We start from the raw sequence: 15,615 nt of genomic DNA, 5'->3' as shown, positions 1-15,615 counted from the left end.
TGAAAACACTCACAGAAAATTATCCACCAGAGCTATTTGTTCTAGGATTAAAAAAAAAAAAATACAACAAACCATTCCCCCTTCAGCAGAGAGTCCTTTGCATTTTCTAACCATAAGTCCTTCTTTCATCTCCAAGCCTTTGATGATTCAATGGGTCATGAGGACACAATGGTGAAGAAGGAAATATTTGAGTACATTTCAAACACACTCAAACTTTGTGGGTTTAAAATGTACTTACAGACCTGAGGCTGGTCAAAATCTCCTGTGTTTTCTGTTATGGTTCTTTTGAATCATCCAGGCAGCACCCGAAGCATGTGAACCGCACACCTCTGAGCCCTGGCACCACCATAACATGGACACAGTAGTACACGTGGAAGAAGTTCCTCTTCTACTGTCTGCAAAACGGCAGGTGAGCAACATCAACATCACTTTGGGCTCTGGCAAACCCACCACTCATTTAAGCTGAAACCACCAAGCTTCACTCAACCGTGGAAAAAAGCACTGAGTCAGATCAGCCAGATAACTTACATTGACTATTAAGGACAAAGAAATAGGGTTAAGACAGACATAAGATCATACATAAACACAGTAGAAAAAACAACAAAATATATGTTTAATCATAGACTCCCTGAGGTTGGAATTGAATTTGTATTTAGATGATGAGTCACAGTCAGGAAAAGCACATATGGTGTGAGGTTTTATAGCAAAAATCTTGCTGAGATGGTACTGCAGTCAATAGTCTCCTGTACCTAGGACCTCTTGAAATTTCTCCATCCAACTGTAATCTATATCTTTGGATGTCCATGGTTTCTCTTCAAAACCATCCTTTAAAGCTTGTCAATGTTTTCCTAGTTGGAAATGAAATGGTAGTTCAGCCTATCGAAATTTTCTCTGTTGTTCGGAGGGAAAAAAATATATATTGTGAGCTGGCAGATGCAATTGCCTTCAAAGAAGTAATGTAGAGTAATAATCTAATGTTACTTTTCTATTATTATTTATCAAACTGTATTTAACTCTGAGAGCTGCTATTAGGATTTGCATTGCTCCCAAGTGGAAGCAGACAGGAAGGCAGAGATTGTCATGCAGTTCCAGCACATTAACCGATCACACAGCATAACTTATGTCGGCGTGCAGACATAAAAAAGGCACAGTGCAATCACTCACTAGTGCCATTGGAGCAGCTAGGACACAACAGGGATACAAATGGACAATTTAAAAACAAAAAGCTGATTGAGAACGCTTACAAATACTTCCCATGTGGCCTCGAGCCAAGAAACATGCCATCAGAGATAAGAACAGGATGGGCTGAAGGGTATGTGGCAGAAATGAGCTATCTGGCAGGTGGCTGGCAAAGGGGACAGTGTGTGGTAACCACCTGCCAGGTGGATCCTTCGTGCTCACTTGCCATAGCAAATAAAGCAGAAGAAAGTTCTGCCTCTGAGGTCAGGCTCAGAGCCCTGGTTCAGTGGCTCTTTTGCAAACATTTGTTGTTCAAAGCCCCAAACAACAGCAAAGTGGTAGCCTGGTGCACCTCACTGAGGAATTTTTTTCTCCTGAATCCCTGCCAGTCATCAGCCTGGTGACCACCCACTGAGGTGTGTGGTGGCGTGGCACGTGTCAGTGTGTGACACACCAGTTCTATCAGCCCAGGAGACATGCTGAGTAACCCTCCCTCCTCCTCCTCACGCTCGTGCCTGCACAGGGAGATGCCAATTTTCTCTGTAGGGTACTGGGAACATCTGCTATCACCAAACTTCAAGCTTTTGCCTGTTAGAGCCCTGGTTTAGGGAACACAGTATGTTGTGTGCAACATTTGGCCACTAGGAGAGCAGCCTCAGCATCTCCTTTGCTGGAACCATGGCCTGTGCACATGTGTTTGCTGCTGCCTGGGGGTGGATTTTGTGTACCTGTGAACTTTTGGCACAGCCCAGGGACCTCCTTCTGCTCGGTGAGCTGGAAGAATGCCATGCTTAGCTGGCTGATTTTGGATCCCAGAGCTGCACAGCCCCGTTTAGCTGACTGCTATGGGTTGTTTAAGTACAGATCACTGCGTGCTAGACACTACTCATCTAGGTGACTCCATCTAATACTTGTGATTACCTGTGACAACTCCCCACATATGACATTGAGGGGGGCTGCCTCCTTTTATAGAAGTCCCAGGTGTCAGAACACGGGGTCTCTCCACCCTGTGCAAAGACATTTAATAGGAAGCATGCCTCCAAGGACAAAAGGTCTTTGCTCCCTCGATCATTTCCATACTGAAGTTCTCCCTTCCTAAATCTCCATGTTCCTTTTGCCAAGTTGCTCAGAGGATATGGGCTGGCTGCTCTACCCAGGCTCAGCTGCCAGAGAGGAAATCTCAGCCGTGACCATGCCTGCTGGGGACAGAGCAGAGAATTCCCTCTCCACGTCTCTCTGACAGCAGCAGTGCAGGGATCCCTCTGCAGTGTGGTCAGCAGATCTTTACATGATCTCCCGCTCCAAAATAAGTAGGATCTAGCAGCTCTGCAAGGGCGCTTTTTCCTCATGGGAAAGCTAAAATAGCAATAACCAGGCATCTGCAATTACTTCATTTTTTTTTCTCCAAATAAACACAGATTACCTGCCTTCAAGCCCCTCCCCTTGCAAATGGACCACGGTGAGAGGCTGAGAGGCACTGCCTCCTCCAGCACCATGCAGTCATGGTGCTCGTCAGATGGAAGTGCCTGCTTGTCTAAATAATTCAGAATGACTTTGAATTCACATTCACTTCTCTGATATCACAGCTGTTATGCACATCTCACTCAAATTACCACATGGTGAGGTGTTTACTGACATCACAAATCCTTGAATGCGATGGTCAAAAACCTGTCCTGTATCTTACCTGCAGAATTCCCAATGCTCAGGGACTTTTCTGCTCAGAAGCCAACTTCCTTATGTTTTTCTTTACAGGTATATTTAGCTGCATTAGTTTTTGTTACTAGACCTATGGCAACAGGAAATCTCTCTGGAGCTCTCAGAAAAGTCACAGTGATGGTTGCAGAAGGACTCCTGTTTATATTAACAGATTTTGTTCACTCAATTCCTTCCCTCTTCCTCACCAAACAGGACCAAACTGAACCAACCCAAACTAATGCTTTGGTTTCCCAAGCATACAGTGCTGTGGAAAGCCTCACTGACATCTGAGAAAGAATGAGGACTTGACTAATTTTTCAAAGCATAAAAAGTGGCAGCTGAAGAACTGTCAGTGGCTAAAACATCAATGAAATACAGATATTTTGGTCCTGATCCTCCAAAAAAAGATTCCTAAGAGAGATACCTTCCACCCAGGAGGAGGTGATTCCTCTACAGCAAGTGACTCATTACAGCACAGTTAATATTAAAGTGCAATCCCTCAAAGGTCTGTGGTTGTAGAATGTGTTAGGTGACAAATTTGCTCATCTATATGACAATCTTCCTGTCTGAATTCTAAAGAACAGAATTCTTAGGGAAGGGTCATTTAAGGCAAGTAATTTCTCTCAAAGGTACCACCTGTTTGATATAATGATGGTGCTGGTGACCTTACATGTGTTGAAATCACTGCCAGACATTGGCGGATGAGTTTCTCCCACTGGCAACACTTGCTCTGTGTTCACACCTCTCCTCTGCAGTCCTGAGGCTGCCATCAGCACTCTCTTATGTCCATTTTCTTTTCCTCCCTTTCCCTCCTGCATTTCATTAATCACTCACAAGGTACAAACAATTCCTTCTGTACAGCTCCACAGGACCACTTGGGAAATAAACACACCCCAAAGCTTGACAAGGCACCTGAATTTCCCATGGCTAGTGCGTAGGCATAGAGATACTGCTCCCTGCTACCTATTTCTGCAGGCAGACAGGGGTGAGCTCTGCTGAGGGTTTAGGCTGACCAGATGCCAATGACTCCTGTTTAGCACAGCCCTCAGCCCAGGTTAATAAGCCCCACTGCAAGGCATGGTGAGAGTCAAAGGCAATGCTAATCAGGAGCACTTGGCTTCCATCCAGCCCAAAGTGTGGGCAGATATCCCCTCCAAGTGTCTAACCTTGGACCATGACAGTGCTTTAATGCAGGAGAACATTAGCCTGGGGAAAATTCAATTAAAGAAGAGACTTGCAGAAGTACAGGAGGCAGTTAGATAACCAGCTCCAACTGGAAGTCCATGGAAACCTGCTTCCAAGCTGGCCTTTTGATCTTCAGAATACCTGTTTGGGATCAGATTATCCAATGAGCTGAACACCTATGCAGTCTTTGCAGAAAAGTTCAGCAAATGGGCCAGTTCTCCAAAGAATCTCAGGGTCCTGAGGGCAGCTCTGCTGCCTGAATTCAGGAGCGCATTTTCCCAAGCAGATGCCAGCAGTAATGTCTCATTAGAATAACTGAGGAATGTGTTTTGCTAATTGGCACTGTAGATGCACTGATATCTGTTTTTGTTTCACCAGAGTCTGATTTTTTGTGATTACATGTCATAGTGACTGCAAGAGGAACTGAAGGAGAGGAGGGAAGGGGCAAAAGAAAGAAAGAAAGGGAAAAGTGTCCTTGTTGTGACAAGACAAGCTGTCCAGCAAATCTTACTACAAAGGAGAGAGATTTTGGAAGGATGAGTCTGAGCATTACCAACAATTATTCTTTCATCATTGATATTTAACTTCTTTCATTCCCAGCGGAACACTGCCTTTGTCTGTGGACTTCAAACCTCTCCTTCTCTTTCCTTCTTTTTTGCGTATTTCCTTACTCCTCTGGGAGATCCAGTAACTCATTTATTGCTGTCTCCTTCAGCCTCTTCCCTCCAGCAACACCACTTAAGAGGGCTGGTGAGCTACCAGTTCACTTTCAAGCAGCTTAGCATCCTCCAGCTACTGTGCAATCCTGTCACATGTGTCTGTATAACCAGAAAACATCTCTGACAGCTGGATGCATCATCCAGATGTGTAAAAGCCATGTGGGGCAATGATCTGGCTGGGGGACAGGAGGCACTGCGTGTGTGTTGTCTGGAGAGGGTGCAGGAGCAGTATGGCCAATGGCTGGAAGGAGGAAGAATACCTGCAAAAAGCATAACGGCTTCACAGGGGTTGGAACCGGGACTGCAAACCTGGGAATGGGGATTAGTGAGCTTTTAAATGTGTGTGTGCTGCCCTCAGAGATGGTCACAGTGTGCTGCTGATGTGTGAGAATAAGGAAGACTTTGGCCATGGCTATGGCATTGCCCCTCTGCTCTATTCTGGCATGGCATATTAATCCTGGCACTCACTGGCTGATCCTGTGCTCAGTGGAGCAGCAGCCAGGGTTGTGAGGCACAGGATGGACACCCTTTGCATCCCTCCTCCTTCTCCAGTGCCACCACCGGGGAGGAGCCACAGGCCACACTCCTGAAGATTCAAACCCATAAGAGACAATCAGCACAGGTGCCGTTTACCTTTTCTCATCATGTCTGTAAGATGTAGAGCTTCGGCCACTGGTCCAAATAAACATTTTAGAGGGTTGCCCAGTGTTGGCTCTGCTCGCTGCAGTGGGACGATGGAAGGACCTGGGGGAAGAGGGATAATTTTTGTCACTGCCCATCCAACGTGGCAGACCACATAACATCCAGCGTGCCAAGTCCCCTGTGGCCATGCCCAGTGTGCTCTGAAGACAAACTGTTTTTTAACTCAAGGTGAGATGTAAACTAATGGGGATGAGAGATCAGCGAGTGAGAATGGAGAATAAACCCCATTAGCCCCACTGGTAAAAGGTGAGGCTGGCTAATCAGGCTTAGCTGTGCTCCACACTGCAAAGGATTTGCACTATGGGCAAGAAATCATCAGTAAAGAAATGGTAATACCTGCATCTAGTGTTCTTATGGCAGTATTTCTGGGAGACAAAATGGCTATGGTTTAAGAACATACACACTCATTACAGGGTTTTGGTTGTTCTGCAGCTCTCAGTAAGATGAGGCTCTCAGGGAAGGTGTCTGAATGAGGCACAAGTATGAGATGTAAACACAGCGTTTTGTGGAAATGTAACTGATGTGACAAAGATGTCTTTTCCCATGGAGAAATTACTATCCTAAGGCCATTTGGCCAGACCAGTTAGATCCCTGCCCAGGGGTGTCTATGTTTAAATGCAGGATGTGACACCTACTGCCTTCTCTCAGGGTCTCAGGCCGTATTGGACTTGCTATTGAGGCTGTGGCTCCCCTCATAGCCCCTTCTAATCTCCTCCTGGTTTTAGTGAGGCTCAGTTAAAAATCTCCGTTTCTGAGAACTGCACCCTTTCTGTGAGGGCTGTATTTTGCATTATTTCACAGCAAAGCATTTTGTGGTTTTAATGTATTCAGATAAAAGCTTAAGGGAAAAAAAAAAAAGAAATATTCCAAATACCAAATACTTCAGTGGTGAAGTTTTTTATACACTAGGGGCCATTCTTTAACTCACTGAAAAATAAACCTGATGGTTGATGCTGTCAGCAGAGAAGGCACATGATCTGAAGAAGTCTGTAATGTCACTATCTACATAATCATGCAAAGGGCTAATTTCAATATTTGCATAGTGGTGAACCAGGAGAATACTTAAATACTGTAGAGGTGGCTGCAGGGAAGACTGACATGGACAAGAGCCAAAATCCATCCATATGCAGACAGGCAGACAGTTGCCAAGGGACTGGGCTCTCCAACCGGAATTAACCCAGAGCTCCACCACAGGATCCCTGGTGCAGCCCCATGCCAAACTCACACCCCAGCTGGGCCGCTGGCTGGGCCAAACTGGTGGCCCTGTCACCTCCTCCCTGCTGGGATCCTGCTGCCATGCTCAGAAATGCTGTCTTGGGACTGAGATTTGCTTAAAATAAGAGGTGGCAATATTTGACAAAGCTTCTGTACTGCATTTGTGAACAGCAAATTGGACAAAAAGGTGGTCCAAAAGAAGGGCGGAGAAAGGAGGAGCATCTCTCCCAGACCATTCCCTGACTGTGGTCATCACTGCAGCCTGAGAGCTAAAAGACTCTTCTTTCCTTACAATGACTGTAGTTAAGTACTGGGGAAAAAACAACAAGAGGAAGCACTTTCTCCCTGAAATAACTATAGTTTAGAAGGTGAAGTAGCATCTTCCAGGATCTAACCAATGTAGCCACCAACTAAATGTTTTCACAGTCATATTGGTCAGAAAATTCAGTTGTAAGACCTTGGGTCTAATCCTCACTCTGGTAGGTAAGATTTGCACCCACATTACCTAAGGCAGCACCACAGTGACCACCCAGCTGGTGTTTCTGCACCAAGCCACGCAGGAGGGCTCAGAGCAACTACCCAAGGGCCTGGAGACCAGACTGGATGCTGGACTGAGTCTGTCCCAGGCTGAGTCCCTCAATGCTGGAAAATAAAATTCTATATTTGCCACTGCACCCTCTAGGATGTCACACATGAATGGCATGACAGAAAAGCCTGGCTGGCTGTGCTGCCACAGTCTGAGTGGTCCCAGAGCCATCAGGAGATGATGATGAATGCTATTAGAGAGTCTGTTCTTAATTAAGCAAAACTTGGGCACATGTTAGAGGTGATCAGCAGCTTCTGCCACCTGTCTGAGCCTACAGGGACACCTGGGCAAGACTGCCTGGGCAGGGAGGCAGATTTGTAATGTCCAGAGCACATTGCAGGGGCACTGCTGGGGTGAGAGCTGGGTGAGAGGGATCTGTCCCACTGAGGGGATGCCAAAGGAGAAAAAGGGATGCCTCTGTTCCCACTAAGTTGGAGTGATTTCAGACTCTCTCATCTTGCCAGTGCCCTGGAGCAGTCCATATGTGACAACATTAATGCTGCCTGCTTCATTAGTTGGGCAATCCAAGCTAACTACCACTATTTAACACACAATTGCACACCTAATTTTGTGTAAAATTGTAACACTGATGACATCATAGCAGCTACTCCAGAGGTCAGATGTAAGCAACTAAAGCCCATGGTTCCTTTAGGCAGGGGTTAGATGTAAGGTAAGAACCTCTTGGGGACCAGTAATAACACAAAGTCTCCAAGACCTCCTTTGGAAGACTTTTGGAGGACATGTAACTTAAAACAGTTGCAACCTACATGACCATGTCCTGCCCCACCAGGTCAGTTAACAAACTTCCATGCTTTTCTCCTCCCCTGGGTTAGTCCCAAGGCATGTTTGTAAACCTTCTTCCTTCCCTGCCCCTTCTCTCTTTTCTGAGAAAACAAGTAGCACTACTTTTTTTTTTTTCTTTTTTTGCCCATTGCCTCTCTGAGTCAGCTGCTGGCAACTTATTTTTATCATGCAACAAGTAATCAGCCTGCGAAACTCATTACTGTAGGACGTCAGAGTGTGTTGTGCTATTGCTTGAACAGACGGAGCATTTAAAGTCATGACAATACCTGTTAAAAACAGAGTAGAAGAGGTGCTTCAAGCTGCTTTTTGACTACCAGGAGTCTGTGGGGGATATTCCTATAGGGCAGGTTATTTGTAAACTCCTGTACTTGGTATGACTTTTGTTAGAGCTGGAACTCTGGGCTTTCTGCCTGACCTTGCCCAAACATCCCTGTCTCCTTCACTATTTGCCCTTGTGGCAACAACATAGTTGTCTCTTGACATGGTTGCCACAGAGACAGGAGAACCAAGCTTTGGTTTTTACAAAACACACCTCATTCTTCATGTTTGGGGCTATTCTGAATAAATACACAAGGTTAAAGAGAGAAACACATGGTAAAAAGCGCACAATCTCCTACAAATACGTGGGCCTGCTACGCCTACACAGCCTGCCTGTGGCTGACCCACTCCTCCCATCCTCCCCTGTTCTCATCCTCCTCTTGAACATTACCTTCTGGTGGATCTCTTGGAACTCGCTAGAAAACCTGACAAGATTTACACTTTTCCAGCTATAGCAAGATGCAGACTTGAGATAGTTCTTATAAGATTAGAACTGCTCTGCCCTGTCCTAAGAAGTCCACCTGACAGCAACTGCCTGAGAGAGGATTTCAGTGTGAAGAAAACATGCCAGGACAGGATTTGCTTCAATTTTCTCCAAAAAAGGATATAATTCTGAGGATGAATCGCAAGATCCCTTAGCTGGTACCTCAGGAACTCTGTTATGTGCTCTGTAGTCCTCACTTTCACCCTGAGCTGGCTTCCTCAGGTTTTAGGTTATGTCACAATTGGTATGAAAAGTCCCTTACCTCTGGGTCCCCACATCTATGAACAGACAAAGAGGGATACTGCAGACCATGTTTCTAGATGGAAAGCTGGGTTTTATATATATGTTTGTTGGTAATTGCCTCTGTCTATGTTTATGTTAATCATAGGGTTTCTGAGACCTTGGAGAACCATTTACAACACCAAACTAATGAGCTTTGCTCCCCTTATGGCATTTCATTTCCTGGGCAGTGTGGCCACTGTAAAAAGAGAAGCACTTGCATTAATTTTACCTCATAAAAGACACCCTGAGTCATCAAAAGGCAACTAAAGCATTCACTTAAAGATATAATCACTGACCACCTCAGCTTTGTCTGAATACACCCACATCCAGCACTGTCTGTGCTGACAAGTGCTCTGGACGCTGGATGCTTCCCAGACACAGGATTCATTTGAACCCCAAGGGTGAACCCCAAAGTTTTCCTACTAGTCCACATATTAACCCTTCCCAGTGTCACCACACAGCTGCCTGTGCCTGTTCATGGACAGAGAGAGCAGCTGTTGTTGAGGAAGGGGAGATATTTGATCTCTCTCATGACTGGATAGACCTTTTTTTTGGGATGGTCCCACCCACCATCACCCATGGGATAAGGAAGAGAGAGAAACCAAGCGTCAAAGGCAACCTGCAAGGAGACAGTGGTTCACTTTGAGGTGAATTCACTGAGTATGGACAATTAGATTTTATGTCCCAATAGGTCTTATGTATGCCTATGTCTGATGATAGCATGTTCTCCTATGGCTTTGATGAGCCAGAAAACAGAGAGAAGTATTGTGTGATGAAGGATAAGAGAGTAAATAAAGTGGCCTGTTGAATTTTTGATGTAAAGTGTAGCCTGACTGGGGAGTAATCCGGCATTTAGGTGCCTTAGAGCATGGTACAATCTCCCAGGCAGAGTGGTGGAGATAACTACTGTATGAAGACGCTCCTGTCTGATTCAGGAGATGATCCAGGGGAGTTTTCCAGTTCTGGTATTGAAATAATGAAAGAGCTGGACCCAGGAGCCTTGTCTGCATCCAAAATGGAAGGACAGCAAGCATAGACCAACAAGAACAGCAGTAAGCTGACTCACAAAAGAAATGCATCTGCATTAGCAGAAGACAGTCACCACTTAGGGAACGTTTAAGGCTCTGGCAGCAGCAGCTCTAAATTGTGTAGCAGCAACAGCAATATCAAATGGTGTATTTCTGCCTCGTGACTGGACTCTGCTGCTTCCCAGGATAATAGGCCTGGTGCAGGACAGAGGGACATAAATTACTGCCCTTGTTGCAGCATCTCAGGAGCTCCAGCTGCACTAACTGACTAATTCCACTGGCAGATGACCTTGAATTTGGGGTTCCTCATTATGGCAAGGGGAAAGTGGACAATGGGCAGCTGGTGTTAATGTACTGACAAGAGTTTAGGAGGACTGATGGCTAATGATGCTTCATTAATGATTCACCTCTATTTCTGACCCTTCTCCTAAGCCTCCCTAGAGCTCAGAGATGAGAGCTAAGCTCTCCATCTGGATTTTTAGTTGAATGAGGGAGACATCCTGGACACAGGGTGGTCTTGCTGGGCTCCCATGTCACAAGCATGTCTGGGACATTTTATGTCCAAAGGTAGACCATGGGGCTGCCAGTGAAAACGAAAGCTGTGTGTGGAACACAGTGGCATTTGGGTTTGTTTTCAAGGGCAAAATTTCTTTTAACGTGAAGTCATCCTTCACAATTGTTAATTCCCTCTCCCCAGTATATAGAGGAGTAGGAGAGATATCCAGAAAGGCTGAGGTATCTATCTGTATCTCTGCTACATGACAATATGCATTATGTTCACACTTCAAAATTAAGTATTCCAATGTAACCTCTGAAGCTTCCAGGTTTCCATTTCATGATGTTTTTCGTTCCAGTGCTGACTTTCTGCATTTTGAAAAAGCTTTCAAACCTTCCCATTTAGTGATGCCTTTCATCCCTAGGCTTCCCCAAGAGCTACCTTCCTAGTACGAGTCTAAACAGCCCACCCAGTATGGCTGTAGACTTTATAGTCTTTATTCTTCCTGATATTTTTAACTTTAACTTCCTTTTCCAACTTTCTTTTATTTTTTTTTCTTTTCCTCCAGTGCCTCTTCCTATGTGTTACTGTCCCAGTGACAACTCATTTCACTCACCTTGGCCACACTGTCATAGTCTTAATTATTCTGATTTAGTTGATTGAAACAGCAACTTATAAAAGAAATTCCTGTGTCTCCAGGTCAGCTACAAGGAGGGAGCTACTGTCTGTCATTGCAAGAGAGTCACAACTTCTTTGGTGACCTTCTGATTGCCTTGGAGCAGTCTGACACTACAGCCTCAGCTTCCTCATCTGTACAAGGGATGTGCTGGTCCCATCGCTGTACTTGGCAGAGGACACTTCCAGCTCATCTCATAGCAGAGCATGCAATGAAGAGTCAGCCCTTATTACCATCCTTGTGTTTTGGTGCTGGTGAGTTTGCAATCCAAGCACGAGGCAATGCCTCCCTTGGCATGTTGCAGTCACGGGGATCAACATTTGTGAGGAGCAGCTGAGGATAATTGTCCCCTTTGCCTGTCAGGATTCTGCAAACATTTTTAGCTTTCTGTGCTGAATTGGAATTAACGTAGCAAGTGACACATTGGACAAGCACTTTATTCATCATCTCAGCTGCTCTCTGGCTTTGGAGAAGGGCACAAAGTGGCATAAAATGGGCTGGCTCTGGGAGGGGGTGCAGCAGTGGCAAGTGCTGGGTCAGTCCCTTGCAACTCCTATCCAATTGAGCCAAGAGAGTTTTGTAGGGAGATCTGCCCTGCCAAAGACCAGGTAGTATTACATTGATGGAGAAGGATCCTGGGGGTAAGAATGAAGGCAGTGAAAGTGCTGCAGTACCTCACTTGATGCTCTCCTTTAAATCTTAGTGCAATTCTCTGCCGTTGCAGAGGGATATATCACCTTGGGTACTGCACTGCACCAGAAGAGCTATATGGCCCTGGACCAGGCTGGCTGGCTAAGAGCATGTGAGTGACAGTGAAGATGCTCTGTGGCTTGTGGTCATGCCATGACAAACCAGTAGGAAATGGAGAGGGAGTGAGAGAAAGGAGATGAGGTGGAGGCATTGCTTCTCTGCTCCCAGGGAGGTGTTTCTAGCTCGAGCTCCATGCTGAGATCAGTCTCTTTGATGGTCATCAAGAGGGAATGACCTTCTCTCCAGCTGAGATTTTGTGGGTATCTACTTGATTAAGTCTTAGACAAGGCTCTTTTGGACACTAAAAATATTGTTTTTAAGAACAATTGATTCCATGGTGGGATTTGGGCACCTCTGACTAAGCTGAAGTGGCTTCTTACTCAACTTCTATGCCCCTGCACCATTGTCATCTCAGGGACCTGGGATTTACACCACAAACTGTGAAGCAAGAGGGTGTTGGCACTGCTGTTTTACAAGTGATGGACAGAGGCACAGAGGCTACTGAGACTTGGTCAAAGGCTTCCAGGAAGTCTGGGGTGGTTGTAGTGGAAAAAACAGTCTGAAAAATGGTGGACAACCACCTTCCACCCAGTGAGGAGGGATGAGAGCCAACACACGTACAGATTCCCATGCCAGAGAGCAAAGGCAGAGCCTTGCTTTGTGGTTGTGCCAAGTCCCATCCATGGGGACACCTTGTCCAGCTTTGTGCAACTGTGCCTCAGCTTTACACCCCTCCAGAGAAGGCCTAATCTGAGAAGTGCGCGGCTTTTAAGTATCCCTGAAGAGGGAGCTTAATTTCACTGTTAAAATCCTGGTGATGTGTTTGTGGGTAGGAGCACACAGATAGGAAGGGTGATGTGCTTCTGGGGACACGGAGGACACCAGCAGCTTTTAGGGAAGCCACGAAGGAGAAGTAGATTGCAGGAGCGATGTGGCTTGGGAGAGAGGTGAGGGCAGAGAAAAATAAACAGAGACAAAGCAGCACCCAGAGGAAAAGCACAAAACAGGCAGGGCAGATACAGCAGGAGTGGCTTTTCTTGAGCAGGTCAATCATCTTTTATCTCCTTTGAGTCAGTCCCTCTGCCATCGAGAGCACCATCCGGAACAAAGCAAAGGCAGAGGCGAGCTAAAACTACTGCCCAGCGGGAAGTGAATGCTCTGGCACTATTTATTTTTGAGTCTGCATTTGGATTAGCTGTAAAGAGCTATGTGGATAAGAGAGCAGGCAATTACAGCTGCGACGTGCTGCTCATGAATGGAAACAGCTCCAATCTGCTCAGGACATATTGAAATTCTAATTCAGTTAGATTCCTTTAGTTACAGCGCTCATCACAGACACTGAAAGAGATGGGATTAGAAAATAAATACAACCCTTATGTTGCTTTTGGTCTGCCTTCTCTGCTCCCATTTCCCCCCCTCCCCAGTTTTAGCTGTTGTTTGACTTTATTTTCTGTGGCAAAATACAGCAGCCTGCATTTAGAGTTCTTGTTAATTTTTATGAGGGTCTAGCAGAGCACAGCTGGCCGGACACGTGCGCTCCTAACGGGTGGGCAGTTGGCACCAATATGAGACCACTGCTGAGGTTTCACATGTCACATCTTACTAAAGACCATGACCATGGCCATGTTAATACTGCAAAGGTATAGTTGTGACACAGAGACACTGAGCAAGGACATGATTTGCAAAAAGCTCTTCCCTGGCTTCACCTCTGGTTCAGACAAGTGTTTCAGCCCACGCTGCTCCCCCAGTAAGGAGGTTGGCTCTCTGCTTTGGGTATTGGTGTAAAGCTACTTCACCATTGCAGGCAACTGCTTTTGCACAGTGTTTGTGCAAGCCAGTTCGTTACGGATCTGATCCAAAACAGTGACCAGGGAAGAGGACCATGAGTGCTGCCAATGTGAACTGTAAATTCAAGCAAGTTATTTAACTGTGCCGATTTAGCTTCCCTGGCTGTCAGTGAACAGTGCTGTATTAAATCTGCTGGCATACGCAAGGAATAGATTGTTGAGATCTAAATGTCAGAGACTGCTGGATTGGAGGAACAAGAGGAGCACGAGCTCGAGTCTCTAGCTGGCTGGCAGTTGTATTCCATTACCACTGGTCTCTGGGACCTGCTGGAGGATCTCTGGATGTAAAGGGATGTCTACAAATAGGTTGTGAATAGTCCTGCCATGCCAGCTTAGAAACCTGGTTATGACAGACACTGAGTAGAAATTACTCATCTCCTTTGAAACTAAGGAAAGGGCTTGATAGGAAAAGACAGATATAATACCACAATACTACTGATACAGAGTCATGGAGCTGGGAAATAAACAACTGTCTGGTAAAAGCATACACCCAGTTTAGTTCTCATGAGCATCTTTCCTCTTTGTCTTATTACAAAAGGGTAAATTTTGCATCATAAGCACTCTGCGGTGGTTTGTCATCTTTTCAGAACACAGACTTCACCATCTGTAGCCCTCTTAGTTGAATATGATCAATTGCTGTGTCAAATTCACAAAGCAAAATTTTGTGCCCAAGTGCTGTAGAAAAGCTCCAGACGTATTTTTTTCCTGCATACATTTCACGTAATTTTCACAGAAAATAAATATTCTTAGTGTCCTCATTTTTTCAAATGTAATTCTGCAGGTGCAGCTGCCTATTGGCTCTTGAGTCTAAGTCATGTGCAACGTGGCTACAGCTCTGTGGACCATTGAACTCATGCATGTGTCCTCTGGAGCCCCCTGTTTGCCCTGCCTGATTGCTTTTTGCTGATTAGTGGCGAGGAACTGTTGTTTTAACAATGAGCTCAATATTAAGATATTAACTGAATGGAAGAGATTTCTCTCCATTGACTAGTTCTGCTATTCACAGCAAAATAGAGCACCTGGGTGGGAATAGTGTGGTAGCAATATTTTCTGATGACCCCTACACATGGTATAGCAAGCTAATGCTTACCATCGGGGACTCCTGCTGATATATGACCAGGTATTTTTTGTAATAGGCTGTGGAGTGAGAGTAAGGATGTCCAAGTCACATATTAGGGACAGAAGCCAACTGGCTGATTAGAAAAACAATGCAAAATCCTAATTCCTACAGGGAAGGTGCATTTCTAGTGCAAGGAGGAAGCCTTTCTAATGGAGTCCTTCATGGTTAGGACACAGATCAAACCCAGTCTGATGAGCAAGGCTGGGAGAAAGTTAGAAATTAAGTGGGTCACATTATGGCAGAGTATTAGAAAGACAGGGAACACAACACAGATAGTAGTGATGTGCCCACACCACAAAGAGCAGGAACAGCTGCATATTGCAGCAAGGCAGTAATGAAATGCACAGAAGTAGTGATGTGAGGTGGATGGGAAATCTGGTGAGTCGAAGAGTTGATGGACTCTGAGACAAGGCTGATGCACTCAGGTTAATGCAGTGCTGCACCAGACTAATAGGTCAGAAATCAGCGTGAGCACTAAAGTACTTGCTTTGCAGATGAGTTCAGTGCCTGATACACTGGACAATACAGA

General features: G+C 45.5%; 1 protein-coding gene across 9 annotated transcripts in view; it reads right to left on the bottom strand.

The window, feature by feature from the left end:
- The window catches only part of LOC135419486 (calcium-activated potassium channel subunit beta-2), a 145,344-nt gene that overhangs the window by 11,383 nt on the left and 118,346 nt on the right, over window positions 1–15,615 (bottom strand). For 7 of the 9 annotated variants that reach the window (XM_064665884.1, XM_064665883.1, XM_064665886.1 and 4 more), the window contains exon 2: window positions 5,412–5,522. The exons of the other annotated variants lie outside the window; for them this stretch is intronic. In XM_064665884.1, the coding sequence (XP_064521954.1) occupies window positions 5,412–5,522 (111 nt within the window). The remainder of the gene's footprint in view (window positions 1–5,411; window positions 5,523–15,615) is intronic. 9 annotated transcript variants of the gene reach the window in all.

This window comes from Pseudopipra pipra, chromosome 10 (genome assembly GCF_036250125.1).
Source record: "Pseudopipra pipra isolate bDixPip1 chromosome 10, bDixPip1.hap1, whole genome shotgun sequence".
NCBI classification, from domain to species: Eukaryota; Metazoa; Chordata; class Aves; order Passeriformes; family Pipridae; genus Pseudopipra; species Pseudopipra pipra.
Note: the sequence above shows the minus strand (reverse complement) of the source record. Positions and strands in the feature narration are given on the sequence as shown.